Below are 18,088 nucleotides of genomic sequence, written 5' to 3' on the forward strand. Positions count from 1 at the left end.
CCTCCCACAGTTCCCCCAGACCCCTCATCACTCACATGGACACTGACATCTGGAACACTGAGATTTGGAACTAGGAAAACGTAGTTAACCCACTGGAAATGGTCATGGTCTCTATGACAACTGTTTCACCCCACACGGTAGAGCAGACTCAGGGCTCTTGCTGCAGCATATCCTTTGTCATTACTCGGTGGCACACAATAACATTTAAGGGACTTGAGTGCGGTGTAGACACGTTCCATGCTAAAAATGCTGCTAATTTCAGCGCACCGTGGTCCGCCATGGCCCTTGCTTTCTCAAGCACTTCCAGACATCCAACAAGCGCAGTTTTATTTATTGACTGTGTTTTGCTCTGCAAGGGCAGGTTTTACAATCCTTGTGAGTGATGCAGGGTTCATACACAACTTTGCACAGCACTAAGTCTTTTTTTTCTCTTTTTTTCTCGCCCCCAAGCCCGGCCCTGTAAATGCTTTCTTAAGTGTTTGAACATTCAAAGTAATGACGTACTGTTGTGGAAGTGGAAAACCGGCCTGGATTTAAAACAAACAAAAAAAACTTGAGAGACCTGAACTACTGCTGTTTTTCGGTTTGTTCCACCTGTGAAAATTGAAGCGCTTTATTAACCCCCAGAAAACTCTCATGCCCAAATTATTCCCCTGCTAATACAGAAATTTCCTTTCAGCTGTCAGACAGTCACTTTTTCATGCTTGAGGTGGCTCGCTGCAGGCTGTTCGCTGAAATAAACTTCAAATCCTTGACTTAATTTCCCTGGTCCTTCTATAAGTGTTGCCGTTTGCATCAGAATCCATCAAAAACCTTCTCTCTGGGTATAGTGTGTATGTGTGTGTATTTGTGTGTGTGTGTGTGTGTGTGTGTGTGTGTGTGTGTGTGTGTGTGTGTGTGTGTGTTCAAGTGTGTGTGTGTGTGTGTGTGTGTGTGTGTGTGTGTGTGTGTGTGTGTGTTCAAGTGTGTGTGTTCAAGTGTGTGTGTGTGTGTGTGTGTGTGTGTGTGTGTTTGTGTGTGTGTGTGCACTGAGGTCATGTAGAATTGGTGGCAGGAGGGGGTGAGGTGAGACAGAGGGGAAGACCCCGTTAATCAAAATGACTAAGAACCCCCAACCGCTGAGCGCAGACTGCAGTGGACATGTTACACAACCAAGCCCTCAAGCTTAAGTCTGGTATGCTACACAACCACATACATATACACACGCACACACACACAAAACAAACATCACAAAGCAGACATGAACATGCAGGCAAATAAACTCAGATCTACACACACACACACACACACACTGTCTCTCTCTCTCACAGATACACACAATCAAGTACAGCATGTACACACAAAGATGTACACTTCCAAATGTAGTTTGTTACTACTGCTTTAATGTATTTTCATGGCCTTAAGCTCTGACTGAGTGCAAATTAATTCTGACGTTCAGTACATTTCCATCATTGGTAATGGATACTGGATATTAGTGTCCTATGTGTCAGAGGGTTTTCTGATTTACAATATCAGTTCCCCTCATAGACTTCCAGTCGTGCAGTTTCCATCCACATATTAAAAGCACAGCTTTACAATGTACTCCTTGGGGTCTGTCACATCCATAACACATGGCTGGATGAAGTAAAACAACCACAGGAGCTTTGGAGGTCACCAGAAGAACAGCAGAAGATTTCCTGCTTCCCATTGCTGAGTCCCCCCAATGCAAAGTCCACAGTGAATGACTGTGCGTTAGCTGTGCGTTAGCCTTGCGTTAGCTGTCCTAATTCTTTTGTGTTCCCTGTTGATTTCCTGATGTGATTGGATTTAGTCCCTCCACTTTAGCTTATACAGAGCCTTTCAAAAGGGGGGAAAAAAAGAAAGACAACTTCCCCACAAGCAGCTTTTTCAAATTTGAGGCTTGCGACACTCTGCCAAAAGCCGCAAATTACCCCCCTCTAGCAACAGCGAATTAGGAACAATTTTCTGTTTGCTATAAAAAAAATGGGAAAGAGAAAGGAGAGGGGAAAATATAGTTTACATCGGGGACCACCAAGGCAGCTGGTGCAGGACCGACAGCTTGCTAACAGTTTGGGTGGCGGTGCAGTGCTTCCACAATTGCCTCTCCCATTTTTTTCACAGTTATCAATTAATTTAGTGGCAGTGTAACAGACCCTCCTGGCACTGGAGTGAAGACACAACTAGGGTATACACTTTAAGGTTTGCAGACCAAGCTCAGAAACAGAAGCTCCTACAGAACCAAGCAGTGAGCTTGTGTGTTCTCGGCGTGTTTTCAGGACTGAGCAGAGCTCAAGAGGTGGGCTCACGTAAAGGGAGAGTGAACTTCACTTCTTTGAAGTCGGGTTCTTTAGTGTGGTATTAGAGGCGGCGTACATGTCCTCTCTCTTACTCCCTCTACTCCTAAATGCATAGCATGAGACTTGGATTGCTTTTTTGTTTTTAATCCTCTGCCGATTGAGCCAATTCTTCCAGTTCTCCTTTTCAAATAAACGAGTCCAAGTTGTTAAATGCTGTTGCAGAATTCCCAGAGAGAGCGAGAGCAAAGCCCAGAGAGAGAAGGGAAAGAGAGGGAGGAAGGAAAAGTGCAGGAGAGGGATATTTAGAAAAGGGGGAACGAGAGAGTTGAGACACTGAATGTTTTCCCACTTTGTGCGCACCAGTTTCCAAACCTCACAGAGTTGCCATGGCAATGCCCAGTGGCAGAGAGGGATCTTTGATCCTACACCCTTGTTTGGAGAAAAAACTCTGACTTGGTGAGCAAAGAATGAAAGAATGAAAGAGCAGGGAGAGAAAGAGAGAGAGAGAGAGAGAGAGAGAGAGAGAGAAAAGAAAAAGAGAGAGAGAAAGAAACTCATTAGGCTCCACCAGTGCGGCGCCAATCACCGAGGTTCAGAGGTCTAATGTGGCCCAGCTCTGACACGTCTGCCCCCATGTTAATTGAGTTTCCTGCTTCCTTTTTCGGTTAGACGACACAACTCTTTTATCTGCTTTGTAGTCTTTTGTTTATACTCAACGTGTGGTTAAAGGAGCAGCTTGGAGGTGATGTCACCCTCCACCCCCCCGGTAACCCTCCCCTTTGATCAGGCCTGCCGTAGTATTTCAAGACCAAGAGCATTTTCTGGTCACCAGACCAAATGCTGTAATGCCATACTTTGGTAATATTTGGTTCCAGCCCAGCGGATGCTATGTGGCCTAACTCTCGCTCATGGTAGGCACCAGCACGAGCATGTGGCAAAGGGCACCCACGCCATCGTTGGAGGGCGCCCCCTCCACCCACCTATTAAGCCTGTGCAAAACAAAGGGGGAGCGACTGATGGGCACCGTTTGGGGGCATGAGGGCAGCAGCTGTGCAGAAACTGCAGGGCGCATGAAGGGGGGTTGGTGGGGTCACAAGCACACGCCCTCCAACTGGGGCACACTGGGCATGGGAATGGTGCTGGAAAGAACGCTTTGTCACACAGATGTTGAAATGGCCTTGATTGAATCCATGATGCCACCTGGCCAATGGATTTTTGGAGACACTTGTTTTTCCATGACAGATTCGTTAGCAACAGTGCTTAAAGGGGTGAGGACTTGGATCTCTTCAAGAGGCTTCAGTTCAGTACTTGGTGAGTCCCTCTGGTCACATGGACATCTTTGACCATTCCCAGCCTATTCAGACCCTTCTTTCTTTGCTTTCACTTTCTCTCCTCTCTCACTCTCTCCATCCCTCTCTCCGGCCCTCCTCTTCTTTCAGCGGGAGCATGTCTGAGGTGTGAGCTCATTCCACCCTTCTGGGTGGCTTTCCTGCTATATGTCACTGTCATCTGCTGGCACTAAGTGGGGAACGGGGGGGACGGGGTCCCCTTTTCCAAAAACACGCCACGGCGTTGCGCTCCATTGCGGCCCTGCACATAAATTCCCGGGCACGAGACCGGGGAGCAGAGCTCTGTGGTCCCCCCAGCCTCCCCCACTTTTACTGGGTCTGGCAGGGCCAAACGTGGAGCCGTTGAAGGCAAAGGGGGAGAAAAGATTTAGAATTGAATAACTGTAAAATACTGAGTGGGGGGTGGTGCAGGAGGCAAAAAGAGAGACCTTCCCTGCCAGGAAAAGCATAAAAGCAAGCAGGCCCGGTGTGTGTGTGTGTGTGTGTGTGTGTGTGTTGGGAGAGGGAGGATGATATGTGTTAATGTCGGCATATGTAGAGGTGTGTGCCTATGTAGTTATTATGACCCCTTAGCTGAGACTAAATCTTTTGTTCACTGTACAGCATGTTTTTTTTCCTGATCATGTATGTGATTATGTTCATGTTTCTGTGTGTGTGTGTGTGTGTGTGTGTGTGTGTGTGTGTGTGTGTGTGTGTGTGTGTGTGTGTGTGTGTGTGTGTGTGTATCTGTTTGTGTGTGTATCTGAGCACATACATACATGTACATCCATATGTAAGTGTGTGTGTCTGCGTGTGTGTGTGTGTGGCCTCTGTTTCTGAGTAGGGTGAGAACTTTCTTTACTGATCAAACGGGCCGCAGCGGGAGCCGCCGTAGTGTGCCACCTCCTCTGCCTCCTCCCTCTCATTCCGCATCACTCCCAGTGTAGATCACTCTGTCATTGCCTGCGCTTTGTTGGTCAGGCACGTCTAAATCCAACACTGGAGCCATTTAAAACACCAGCAGCGGCTGTGCTTTTCAAACCACCGCAGCATGGCTGCTGGCTGCTGCTGCTCCTCTCGTCAAAGAGGACGCTCTGGGAGGACCTACAAAGGCACTTGACCTTCTGAAGTGGGGGGTGGGGGTTGGGATGGGCGGTTTGTTTCAGCGAGTCATGTAGTTTACCCCGAGGTGTTTTATTCCCCGCCACAAGACACTGGTCCAGTGAGTGAGCACCTCCCACAGGCCTCACCACCTCCCACTCTCTGCGGTTGGGAAGACATCCCAGTGCTCACCGGGGCACCTGTGGAGATGGAGTGTGTGTGGAACGTGTGTGCCGCTTACCTCCTGTTTAGCTTGGCTTCAGAAGCAATGGGAGACAGAGAGAGAGAGAGAGAGAGAGAGAGAGAGAGAGGAAGAGAGAGAGAGAGTCAGGGGATCTCCCATCGGGCAATGAGAGGACTGCATTTTAAAGCATCATCCCCTATAAGACACCACGGGGGGAAGGCTCCCCACATCCTGAGCAGGAAAATGTGAATTATGATAACTCGTAACAAATGAACCGTGCATAACCACACACCCTACGCGCCAGCTGAACGGTGTCACAGGCACATTTAGTCATCAGCTCCATAGGGCAGTTAATACGCTTAATGTGACACTGATTGACCGTAGAGAGCAGGGCTACGTGGTGACGTTTTCAATTTGCAATCCAGTCCTACTGCTTTGTTAGTAATGTGTTGGTTAATCCTCCGCACACATAGAAGCGACACATTTTATAAGGAATCATGAACCTCCCAAACCACCATTTATAAATATTTTTTCAAAAAGTATAATTTGTAAATTAATGACACAAATTACTACTTCAGAGCATTTGTGGATTGCCTTTTTGTAGCATTAAAGCATCAGTAATGCGGAAGAAATGTAACTGCAGATGGGGAGAAATGGTGAGGGCACACTTGAAAGCGCATAAACACTTTGGAAAGAGAGGCAGGGAAATGAAGGTCATTTGATAAACAATTTCTCCCTCACACACGTGCACACAGAGGCGCGCGTGCACACAAAAACCCGACACATAGAGTCATATAAATAAACAGACACATATCCATGCTCACACATGATTTTTTTTGTGCCCCTATTTAGTCAGGTGCAAGAACTTGTTCGGTCCTGTCAGTCAAGCTCTGCTTTGTTTTACATTTCTGTAAATCTGTTTCCTGAATAAGTTTCTTTTCCTGAATGCCATGTTGACTGTGACTTGTAGCAGTTAGTCTACTACAGTCACACTACACATGTGTGAAAGACAACAAGGCTTTCAAATGTGAGTGTGTGTGTGTGTGTGTGTGTGTGTGTGTGTGTGTGTGTGTGTGTGTGTGTGTGTGTGTGTGTGTGTGTGTGTGTGTGTGTGTGTGTGTGTGTGTGTCTGTGGAAGACAGCTCCACCTTGGTCCATTACATTATGTTTAATGAACACACAGTGAAAAATGAATGAAATGTTTTTGTAAAAACATCTGTGACAAAATCTGAACTATAATTATTAAGGGGAGTGTTATTTTAAATGGATAAGTAAATGGAGAGAATGAGTCCACCCACTTCATCTGAAGAAATAAACAGACAGCTATAGTCTATTGGCTCTATGTAGACTTTGTGGTCCTATTCTGAGATCCTGTTCTGAATACAACTATATAAAAATACACACTCCATCCCTTCATGTGCAGTTAAAGTAGTTCACCACCTGCTACTAATCTTTTTTTTAATTTTATGCCAAAACACATTGCCTTAACTTCAAGTGCAATGAATAGATTTGTTATGCCACATTCATCTGCTCCCTCAAACTATGTAAGAGAGATAGTTAATAAAAACGCATTAATGATGCTAATCAACAACATAAAAAGGGCTTCATGTTACCGAACCATAATTATGAGCAAGGAATTGTATCTCAACATTACAAATAATGAAATCATTGCCATCACATTGTATGTGTGCGGTAAAAAGATATTTATCAGTAAAGCATGTATGATATGAATAGGAGCTGTTGTTATCCTTCATGATGGTTGAGGTCCATGATGGCGATGACCTGAAGAATACGTGTATTTAGTAAAATATTCAAATGAATCTGTTTGAAATAAACCTATTAGTTTGATTTTCTCTGACTACTTTTTTACACTAGGTCCTGGGTGTAATTTTCACTGCGTGGTGACGTCTTTCTGAACAGGTAAAAATCGCAAGGCTCATTTCAAGGGTAGGGTGGGATTGTTGTTAAATTATACCACATTGTTCTCGATGTGAAAATATGGAATTGTGTGCCAGTTTTGTGCCAGAGTGTGCCAAAAAGAATTTCCTCAAATTGGAAGCAGATGTCAACTATGAGTTCTGACATTACTTAATTCCCATACAGTGAGTGACGAATGTGACATCGAATGTGCTATGCGTATTTTCCTTTACGGCCTTAGGCTGTGTGTGGCCTGAGCGTGCAAAATCAGGCAATTATCCTAGAAAGTAATGGATGTGGTAATACTCGCCTGCTATCTGAAGCCTGTGTACAGCTGGTAAGACCGTTAGGTCCAATCATAGGATGATCATTCATTCATAATGCGTGTTCTGTGGCAAATATCTAAGAAGTAAAAGTCTGTCGTTGTTCATTTTGTGGATGACGTTCATCTGTGGGACACGGTTCTTTAGTAGCCTCTGACAAAATTCTAGTATGCCACGATGAATAGATTTTCATATATTTTTGAGGCAACAGTTTTATATATAGGCCTAATTATAACTTTAATATTAAAACATCTTTGGTGAAGAAAGAGTTTTGTCTCTATAAGTCAGCGATGCAATCAAATGATTCGCCAATGTGTTGCCATCCTGTTTAAATGCCTAAAACTGCCTTTAAAATGATGGTAACGTTAAGGTTAAATATTGACACAACACGTGATCAGTGGGATCTGAAAGAACACAATATTTCTGATAACCAGCATATGCCCCGTCTTGACAAACAGCATCAAGGCCAGAGCATCTCATGGCATCTATTTCCAACAGTGAGTCTTAGGCTACTCATTTTTCAAAGCAACTAAACCATTTACAATAAATAAATAAAAAAATACATGCTTTAATTGTCAATTAATAGACAACAGTTTGCGCAATAATGTCAACAAAAAATATATTAGGCCTATGTCTAGCATATTTGCCAAAAGTGTTAGGACCAAAACAAATTAAGACGAAACGTTAGGGAATTGTTTCCGAATAAATTAATGCTTAACTAATGTGCTATATTTGCTAATGCCATTTAAACCCGGTGTGCCGATTAATGATTCAGACCTTTGTTAAACATGAAAAAAATAAATCAATAAAATAATGTATCTTAAATATTGTATTTATTTATTTCCAAACCTTGAAGAAAACTCGTGATTCGAATTATTCAAGATAAAGACTGGGCAACAGACACACTCACAATCAATAGCATGACAGAAATAAAGACGAGTGGATATTTCTTCAATAACAGGAGAGGAAAACAGTACCTGAGAGTTAAATCATTAGGATACAGTTTATCAATAGGTCACTGCAGCCCCTAAAAAGCCACCAGGCCTAGTTGCTGACAATGTGCTTATTCGTTAGGTCCGAGCGCAAAGTTTGGAGTTTCTCGTACTCGTATTGTAGATTTAGAAAATTAGGGAATGTACTGTGCTGGAACATTGCAGAGGACACGAATGGAGAATCGAGGGAAAGTGCAGAATAGTGGGCGTTAGGTCGAGCCGGGTTAAAGCACTCCATGGCCATCCCAGGAGACTCCGCAGAGGCTTTAGCAGCGAACGCGTTCCGGGAGATGAGCGTCGACAGCGAGGGCAAGATGCTGCTGGCAGGTGGGATTGGGGGCGCACAGGTCGGGTGTGCGTGTTGATGGAAGCGAAGAGGATAGACGTCTAGACGTGGGAGCTGTAGACAAGCCGAACCAAAGCCGTATCTCCCGTAGGGAAAATGTGGAAAGCCAGTTCCTTCGAGCGCTTGTTCTTTGAGAATCCCAAACCTAAAGTGTTGTCTCTTAAACCTTTTCCTTCTCCGCAAAAAGCTTCCGTTCTCAAACATGTCGGAGGAGTCAGGGTCCATGGTCCAGTAATTCCCTTTCCCAGGATTGCCTGGTTCTCGGGGCATTTTGATGAAGCAGTCATTTAGCGAGAGGTTGTGTCGGATGGAGTTTTGCCATGCCGGAAACTTCTCTCGGTAGTAAGGGAAGCGTTGGCTGATGAAGTCGCAGATCTCGCTCAGGGTGAGACGCTTCTTCGGACTCTGAAGAATGGACATGGTTATCAGGGCGATGTATGAGTATGGGGGCTTCACCAGTGGGTTTTTGTTCGACACTGGGGGGCATCCCGGTGATAAGTTGTTGGAGGCACCTTCCTCATCACGTTGTTCAGCAGGCAAAGTTGGCGTGGCCGACCCATACTCGGATGCAACCCTCGTGTCCAAAGAGACGGACGCCTTCAGATCTTCTTCAGCACTTTTACTGCCCTCTCCTACTACGTCGATGTCAATATCCTCCATTGGTACTGCATCCAAGGTCATAGTAATCCAAGACCCAGCAATATTCCACCTGCCTCGACAGGTGAGAGAATGGAGACGGCTTCAACGAAACTGCTGCTCGCGCAGCAGGAGGTAAACTTTACATTCACAAAAAGCTCACCCGTAATACACTTGACAAACTGCTCACTGTCCAAGAATCATCACAACAGTAACCAGGATTGAAGAATCAACAACCTTTTGTCCTCTCCTTGACATTCACAGCAATCGAACCACTTCTCTTTTGGTTACATCCGAGGAGAAACGCGTAGCGGTAAGGCGAACCGATGTCCTGCATCTTTCTCAACTGCACTGGATTTCCTCTTGGATCATCAGTGATGTCACGATGGATCTCTTTCGGAACAACTCCTCTCCAATGAAAACAGGGCAGGAGGCATCAAAGCACCACCGGAATCCTCTGTTGATCCAAAATGAATGCTGTCGCATTAGGTTTGTTTAAGTCCCTCGACTCATCGCAAAATACTTTTTAATAATACAGAATACGTGTAAATAATACAATTATACAAAGTAACTTTTGGCCTCTGAATAAAAGTATCCAAATGTTGCCGCAGTACACGAAAATACTCATATAATTGTATAATAACCACAATAAGCCTTCTTTTATTTTCAAAATTCAATAAATAAATTAGATTACTTTAAATGATTGCTTATGAACTACGACAACTTCATCTTGTCTCCATAGTGCGATATTGGGTCACATTGGGTAACATGTTATAGCCATATAAGATTATAAAGGACTCTTAGTCGAAATGTACTGCGTAACATTTTAAGGGTTATTCTTTGCTGGGACAAGAAAAAGAAAAAAACGTTTGCTTGGAACAAGCCAAAAAAAAAAACGTTCCGAGTTAAACCACCTCATGTGCACAGACTGCACACACTCGACTCAAGGCTAGTTCTCATATCATATAATTTGATCACTACCCTGCCAGAAGTGATGCACTAATCCAATTAAGCAAACTAAACTCTCCCTGGAATTTCGTTTCTTCAAAATATATTGTAATTATTATACCATGGCCTACCATATATTTGATCAAAGGCGCAGACAAAAAGCGATGCGCATTCATCTATTATTATTATTTATAATATTTATTTATAATTATTATTATAGCCTTAAGCAAAAGCAGGCTACAATGCCGGAACGGATACTAAGATATTCTGAACCTAAAATTACAGCAAAACAATTTTGTCGCACACTACGTGTTGTATATCACACTTACAACATTGATATAACCTATGACCTTTTGCATATCAAAAATCCTCTATGAATAGCAGGTGCTCTATATTAAACGATGTACGGAAACATAAACATATTTAACTCAAATACAGGATTAATTTAAGTACTTTATGTGGTGGAAAAAAGTCATATTAATTGTTTAGCCTTTCGTAAACACCGTCGAACAATTATTTAATATCCTAGAAGTGTGTTTCCCATCGCCTTTGTCTTTTGCACCAAAAGAAAAGGCTCAATAATAATCTTAGACAGATAACATAAATGCATATTACATAACTTCAGTACAGACGAAGGTTAAAAGGTTTCAGTTCCCTTTTAAAGATGAAAGACGTGCGGGACGAGGTTGAGTTTTTATTGTGAAGGGGGCTAAGGCTGTTTGTTTTTAATGATGGAGCGCTTTTTGGTGGGATTCCCACATATCCTGCTTCTAATCGTATTGATACCAGAGGGCAACGGCGATGCAGCGGGCGTGGGTGGGCCACCGTACCCCCAACAAAATCTGCAGATGATTTCCCAAATCTATCACGCATGTCTTCAGATTGGGAACAGGCCTAACAGCGTGGCGGACAAACGCCTTGTGTGTGGTTTCAATAACAAAGAAAAGGGATAATAATAGAATTTCGATGAGCCAAATTTCCATAGATATGGTGCTGTTATGTGGTCGTTGTGAGGGAAAGAAAATCCTAAACTTAAACCCAAACGTGCGAACAATTATTTCGTTGAGACCTGACGTCCAAGAACAGAGTTCTATCCTAAAACAGTAACTCAAATGCAATTTCGCACTTTTGGTTTAATAATCCTGGTGTCAGTCCAGTTGTGAAAATGCCTTCCGGTGGCTAAACCAAATGTACGTAGATGGATGGATACACACTATTGTCTAATTGATATCTAAAATGTAGGATGCATTGACAAAATATATTTCCTTTTACCTTTTTCAGCAGAAAAAAACATTGTTTTGGTAAAGGTATTTTGCTTTCGGGATACAAGTGTTTCGCTTTCAGGATATAACGGTTATTGCTTTCAGGATATGGTATAACAGGTCTACTTGCAAAAACAAACATGCTGTGAAATCATGCAAACATGCTGTGAAATCATGCAAACATGCTGTGAAATCATGCAGCCTTTCCAAATGAAAGTGGATATAGAAGACATCTGTTTTCCCATCACGCTCTTGAGCCTCATCCTATGCAGCCCACAGCTATTGTTTTAGAAGACAATATGGTCAGCCAATAGCACACCAGCAGCATTTTCAGTGTGCTTTCTCTCCACAATATTTATCGACTGTGGTCAGAAATTTCATACAATATTTGCATGGCACCACCAGCATTTACAAGATGCCAGCGGGCCATCCGCAGAAGCACAGGCGACCGGCTCGCTCTCATGTCTAAAAAAAACACACCATTTCTGACTGCAGACACTGTAAACTGCCCTGGACCACACTGACCACCCAGGCTACGGTTCCCCAGAAGTTTAAGAAATGTGCTCTTGGATGAAAGGCTTTCCTTCGCTTATGCCATCTTGTGGCGCATACTTTAAAGGATATATAAGTAACTATTTCATTTTGAATTATGCAAAGTCTCAACACACTCACTAACCATAGGAAATCACTTTGGGGTTGTTTTTCTATATTAGATATTTAATATCTATCTATATATAAATAATAAATAAATATATATATAAATACAACACAGTAATAATATACATATTTATGTTAATACAGCAAACGGACAGACAGGATCTTTAACCACTCAACAATTTATATCAACAAAACAGAGGGAAGCCTAATTGTTTCTGTGACATGAAGAGTGGCCACACTATTCAAGATAAAGTCCACACTGCGTACATAATCATTATTCACATTCATTTTTTGCAGATTCTTAAAATAATCACATTGTAAGTGATCCCAATTAATTCCTTACAGGAAAAGTAAAAAGCAGGAAATGCTATATAAAGAAAACCTTTATATAAAAATATTTATGTTACAATGGACAATTCCAAAAGGTAAGTTATTATGCAATTGGGAAAACATTTTTTTTTCTATTCATTTCATAAAAAAACAACAACAAAAAAGCATTTTCACATTATATGTTATAATTATGAAATAAAGCAATGAATTCAGTAGATTAACAGCTAACAAAAAAAAGTTTACTCTTGGAAATATATTTGCCAATACAGCCACCTTTTTTCCAACACTTGTATTAGTCTCACATCCACGGATTCTGTCAATTCTGTCAGTGAGAGATGCCCACAGGCTGCATCATTTCACCATATTTGGAGCCTATGCTGGCTAGCCCCTCTCTGGTGTCCTTAGATGCAGGGATGGAGCAATGTCTTGCATCAGTGTCATGGACCTTTTGAATGATGCTGGCTTGTTCTGGTACCACTGCTTGAGGAAGGTGGCCTCCAAACACTGACAGTAGTTTTTTTAAAGGGAATCTTCCTCAAGCAGTGGTCCCCCACCTGGCTGTGCTTCAGTCAAACTGGTGTGCGATGTTGATCAGCAATCCAGCCACAGGCCAACCCATCAGGTCCAATCCAGCCACAGGCCCACCATTAAAATGTCCATTCCGTGTTGCTCATGTCATCCGTCCACAAAACCCTCAGAGAAATCTCTCCATGTTCTGCCCATTCTTGACTATTTTGTTTGTGTTTAACTGCACTGTGTACCTTGTGTTTCACTGCACTGTGTGTTTCACTGCACTGTGTACCTTGTGTTTCACTGCATCGTGTACCTTGTGTTTCACTGCACTGTGTACCTTGTGTTTCACTGCATCGTGTACCTTGTGTTTCACTGCACTGTGTACCTTGTGTTTCACTGCACTGTGTACCTTGTGTTTCACTGCACTGTGTACCTTGTGTTTCACTGCACTGTGTACCTTGTGTTTGAAAAAAATGAGGAAATTAAAGATGTCTCATTTCTCTACTTGCTGAAAGAAGAGTCGAAGAATGAGGAGTAAGGACAGAGGACCTATGAGCGAGGAAACGAGGGCAGCCTATACAGAAGTCTTTCGATAAGAATCACTCTAGGAAGGTTGCAGTCCTGCAGATTCCTGGAAAACTTCGTCTTGTGGTTAATTGATTTATTTTCTTCTAAACGCATTTTTGGCTTCCCTGTGGACTCGCAACCACAAATCTCTTAATGTGCGGTGATCATGACTCAACATCTTTGCAATTTCAATCAATTTGCCATCCCCTGAAAGCCAGTTAACTATTTTTGCCTTTTCATCATCTGTTAGGTCTCTTTTTCAGTAATTTGATGAGTTTCTCACTTTATGCCACACACTCTCATAATAAAGCAATTACCAGAAAGTCACCTGAAAATGTTTACACTAGGTAAATAATAAAGTTAATATGGTTCAGCTGGAAAATACTCTTGGAGATGCTATTGCATTAGAACATGGACTAATAATTATGTACAGTCTATTTTCAAATGAAGTAAGTACAAAGCAATGTGTGAACAAAGCCTAAGGACTTATACTACTTTTGATTAACCAGTGCTAAAATTCCACAGTAAAAACAGGAATTTAAATTTCACCAGCTTTCACCACACATATTTTGGTGCAGGTTGGTCCCCAGCTGGTAAGAGTATGACTTCACTTTATTTATTCATTCTTGTATTTTACTTTGAGTGGCCACAAGAGGGCAGGCTTTAGCCATCATAAATTCACAACCGGAGATTGCTTCATGACCATCTCCACTGTGATTGCAATCACACCAGCTATCACACTGGAGACACTGAAGGTGTGGATTAAAGTACTGTGTAACATTAAGGTCCTGTTTGCACTTGGGTTTACAAGTGGACAGCAGAGACGCATGGCTGTCTACACTTGTGTCTAGCTTGCAAGATGTCAAGCTGACCACTTGTCTTCAGACTCAGTTTCTGCCAACGTTTTGGTACTGCATTCAGCTTTGTTGGGGATGCATCAGGACTCATTAGCGTTTACACTACAAAGATATGTGGTCAATGCGTCATAGACCATCTTGGCAAGATCACATTGTGTCTTGGTGGTCGACTGGTCGTTTACACTTGTAGTTAGAGTTGTGCACTTGAGATTATGTCACCCAAGAAGCATTTTAAAACCAAGCTTGAACAAGGTGCGTAAATGAAAGTAGAAAACACTCTTCAGCTCTAAATGCTTCCCATGAAAATAAAGACATACAGGGCTTTGTTGCAGCACACTGTGTTAGGACCATAGTGGAGGGATGACGTTTCAAAATGAAGTATTTCATGCGGTTGACACAGTAATGCCCTTGGTACTGCATGTGATGAAGATTTAAACAGAAAAATGAATTTGTTAATATTTATAACAATTTGTTTTAATGCAAGGAAATACAAACTTTAAGTTAACAGTAAATATAGAGCATTTAAAAAAAATGATATGTTTACAAGGTTAAACATTTACAATTTCAGGCTGCTCTCCAACAGACATTTCCATTCAGTGCAAAAGGGATTTACTATAACAAAAAGGTTAAATAAACCATTTAAGGTAATACCTGCCAACCTTTCCATAGATTCTTCTAACATTTAGGAATCAGGCATTTCTTGATTTAAGTCTTTATGTATTATAATACATGGTATATGCTTAACATATGACCTGATGCAATGACACATGCAAACATATAGCTAATTGGTTTATTTGAAATATTAATTTTGTCCTTCAAACTTTGCTTTTGTCAAAAAAGGCTCCATTTGCAGCAATTACAGCATTGGAGACCTTTGGCATTCTAGCTGTTAATTTGCTGAGGTAATCTGTAGTAATTTCATCCCACGCACCTCCCACAAGTTGGATTGACTTGATGGGCACTTCTTGCGTACTATACGACCAAGCTGCTCCCACAGCTCAATGGGGTGGAGATCTGGTGAATTCGCTGGCCACTCCATTACAGACAGCATACGAGCTGCCTGCTTCTTCCCTATGTAGTTCTTGCATAATTTGGAGGTGCGCTTTGGGTCATTGTCAGCTGTAGGAGGAAATTGGCTCCAATCAAGCACTGTCCACAGGGTATAGCATGGCGTTGCAAAATGGAGTGATGGTCTTCCCTATTTAAAATCCTTTTTACCTTGTAAAAATCTCCCACTTTACCAGCACCAAAGCAGCCCCAGACCATCACATTACCTCCACCATGCTTGACAGATGGCGTCAGGCACTCTTCCAGCATCTTTTCACCTGTTCTGCGTCTCACAAATGTTCTTCTGTATGATCCAAACACCTCAAATTTTAAATTCGTCCAGAACACTTTTTTCAAATCTTCCTCTGTCCAATATCTGTGTCATTTTGCCCATATCAATATTTTCTTTTTATTGGCCTGTCTTAGATATAGCTTTTTCTTTGCCACTCTGCCTATAAGGCCAGCATCCCAGAGTCGCCTCTTTACTGTAGAAGGTGACACTGGCGTTTTGCGGGTACCATTTAAAAAGCTGTCAGAGTTGTGCACCGGGGCCTCCCACGTCTCTTTCTACTCTGGTTAGAGCCCGTTTCTGCTGTTCTCTGAAGAAAGTAGTACACACCGGTGTAGGAAAAGTTCAGTTTCTTCGCAAGTTCTCACATGGAATAGCCTTCATTTCTAAGAACAAGAATAGACTGGCGAGTTTGACATGAAAGTTATCTTTTTCAAGCCATTTTGAGAGTATAACCGAACCCACAAATTTGAAGCTCCAGATACTCAACTAGCTCAAATGAAGGCCAGTTTTATAGCTTCTCTCACCCGCAAAACAGTTTTCAGCTGTGCTAACATAATTGAACAAGGGTTGTCAAGGGTTTTCTAGACATCCTAAGTCTTCTTAGGCGATTAGCAAACACAATGTACAATTAGAACACCGGAGTGATAGTTGCTGGAAATGGGCCTCTATACACACCTATGTAGATATGCGGGGACATGACCATCGACATAGAAATTGCGCGTGACCTTGGGTAAGGTGAGCTCAATGCCATCCAGCTCAGGGGTGAAAACAATCTGGCAGCCAAGACAGGAGTTCTCCTGCAGCATCGGGGCCATGTCCAGCATATCATCCTCCCTATGTCCCCGAACAACAATTCCACTCACTGTTCAGTAAAATAAGCAGGACCAATTTACTAACAGAACTACAAAGCCCTTTGACTGCAACTGGAATACTGAATCAAAACTAAGAGGTCCCATGCTAGAATCACCTAATAGAAGTGGATTACAAAGAATGTACCATTTCACTTTATTTATTTAAAACATCATTAAAAGGCATCTTAAAACAAGGAAACAGCTCTAAACCAGAAAACATTGTCTTAGTGAACTGAATACTCACCAGCTTTTAAAATAAAATGAATAGGGGTTTAATCCCTGGCTAAAAATTCAAACAGTCTTAATTGGGCACCAGATTTAACCTAGTGTAATCCCTGTGCTGAGGACTGGCTCTTAATTCCACCGGCAAACTCACCTTTCGTCTGGAGTTGGTAGTTTCTCAAAGTGGCCTTTGCTCACATACACATGGCAAGTGGAACAAGCAAGTGACGCCTCACAGGCACCTGAGAAAGAGAGACAAACGGATTAACCAGGAGAAACAGGATTAAAGCGGATGTTGGACGGTAAAATGGTTTGGTTCATAACGCTGTGTCATGCGTGTACGCAGAGTATCGTAGGAAATCGATTACACCACCATTCCAGTGAATCACTGTATGCATCCGATATGCTCACCTTCCAGCTCGATGCCGTGTTTATGAGCGAGATAGAGTGCATTTCCCCCGATTTTCGCCTTCACCGGAATTATTTGCCCAGACCGGTCCACATATACGACGTCTACCCTGAAACTCATTAAAACAGTTCAAAATAAAATGTAATGTGGGACAGGTTAATTGGTGGCCAAAATGCAAGAAAATAGAGTAGAATTGCTATAGAAGTAATAATAAACGAAAAGTTATGTAGTTGTGATGGTATAGAACTTAGGCTACATATCGTCGGAATCTTGAGAACCCAAATCCTGAACTTCATGACGCAGCACTGGGTGATTTGGAAATGTTAGGGTAATGAGTTAGCGTAGGCTAAAATTATTATGCAACTAAACGAGACTAGTCAATCCTTAGTAAAATCCAACACTTGAAGCAAAGCAAGCAATAAAAAGTCGGAGGAGACTGAAGGCATAGACCATTTCATTCCCACTTACATTTTGATGTTGTTAGCACTCTTTTTGTTACATGGAAAACTTCAGCTCTGGTCGACCGTGGAGATGTAACACAGACACTACAGCAAATATTGATTATTGGCACACGGAGACCGTAAACTGAATTAAAACGACACCTTAACATCGACCTATTTGCATCCCGTAACTGCTTTCAGCGCCATGACTGATCACCTGTTAGAATTGACCCAATCACAGTACACCGGCAATTGAGAGGATCAACTCAGTTGAGAAACTTTCCTGCTATTACACATCGAAGGAGTTGAGTTGTATCCAGTACCATTTTCTAGCAGTAGATGGGGCTGTAATACAGGGCGTAGATAGTGGTGCCTTTGGAATTGTGTTCTCTGTGGGGAAATAGTGAATTTTCTTCATACTGCTGTGTTTGTGGGCTCTGTAAAGCGCCTTAAGACAAGTGGATTGTTTTGGCGCTATATAAATAAAATGGAATTGGATTGAATTGCTTTGGTACACAAATAACTGTTTGCTCTCCATAATGTGGTAGAGGTTAACAGGCAAATTAAGC

General features: G+C 42.3%; 2 protein-coding genes across 2 annotated transcripts; both read right to left on the reverse strand.

Annotated features, from left to right (window-relative positions):
- Positions 1-8,194: 8,194 nt before the first annotated feature.
- Positions 8,195-9,169, reverse strand: foxd7 (forkhead box D7; the record flags this gene model as incomplete). Its single annotated transcript, XM_080855803.1, has 1 exon — positions 8,195-9,169. One exon carries the CDS (start codon positions 9,167-9,169, stop codon positions 8,195-8,197), a length of 975 nt encoding a protein of 324 aa, XP_080711929.1.
- A 7,093-nt stretch (positions 9,170-16,262) lies between these two features.
- Positions 16,263-17,726, reverse strand: LOC308379081 (ferredoxin-2, mitochondrial-like; the record flags this gene model as incomplete). The annotated part of the gene is given in 6 exon segments (XM_080856137.1): positions 16,263-16,431; positions 16,825-16,912; positions 17,082-17,188; positions 17,336-17,384; positions 17,548-17,696; positions 17,698-17,726. Coding segments are annotated over 6 exon segments (591 nt in total).
- Between the last annotated feature and the right edge of the window lie 362 nt (positions 17,727-18,088).

This window comes from Sprattus sprattus (genome assembly GCF_963457725.1).
Source record: "Sprattus sprattus genome assembly, chromosome: 18".
In the NCBI taxonomy this organism is placed as follows: Eukaryota; Metazoa; Chordata; class Actinopteri; order Clupeiformes; family Clupeidae; genus Sprattus; species Sprattus sprattus.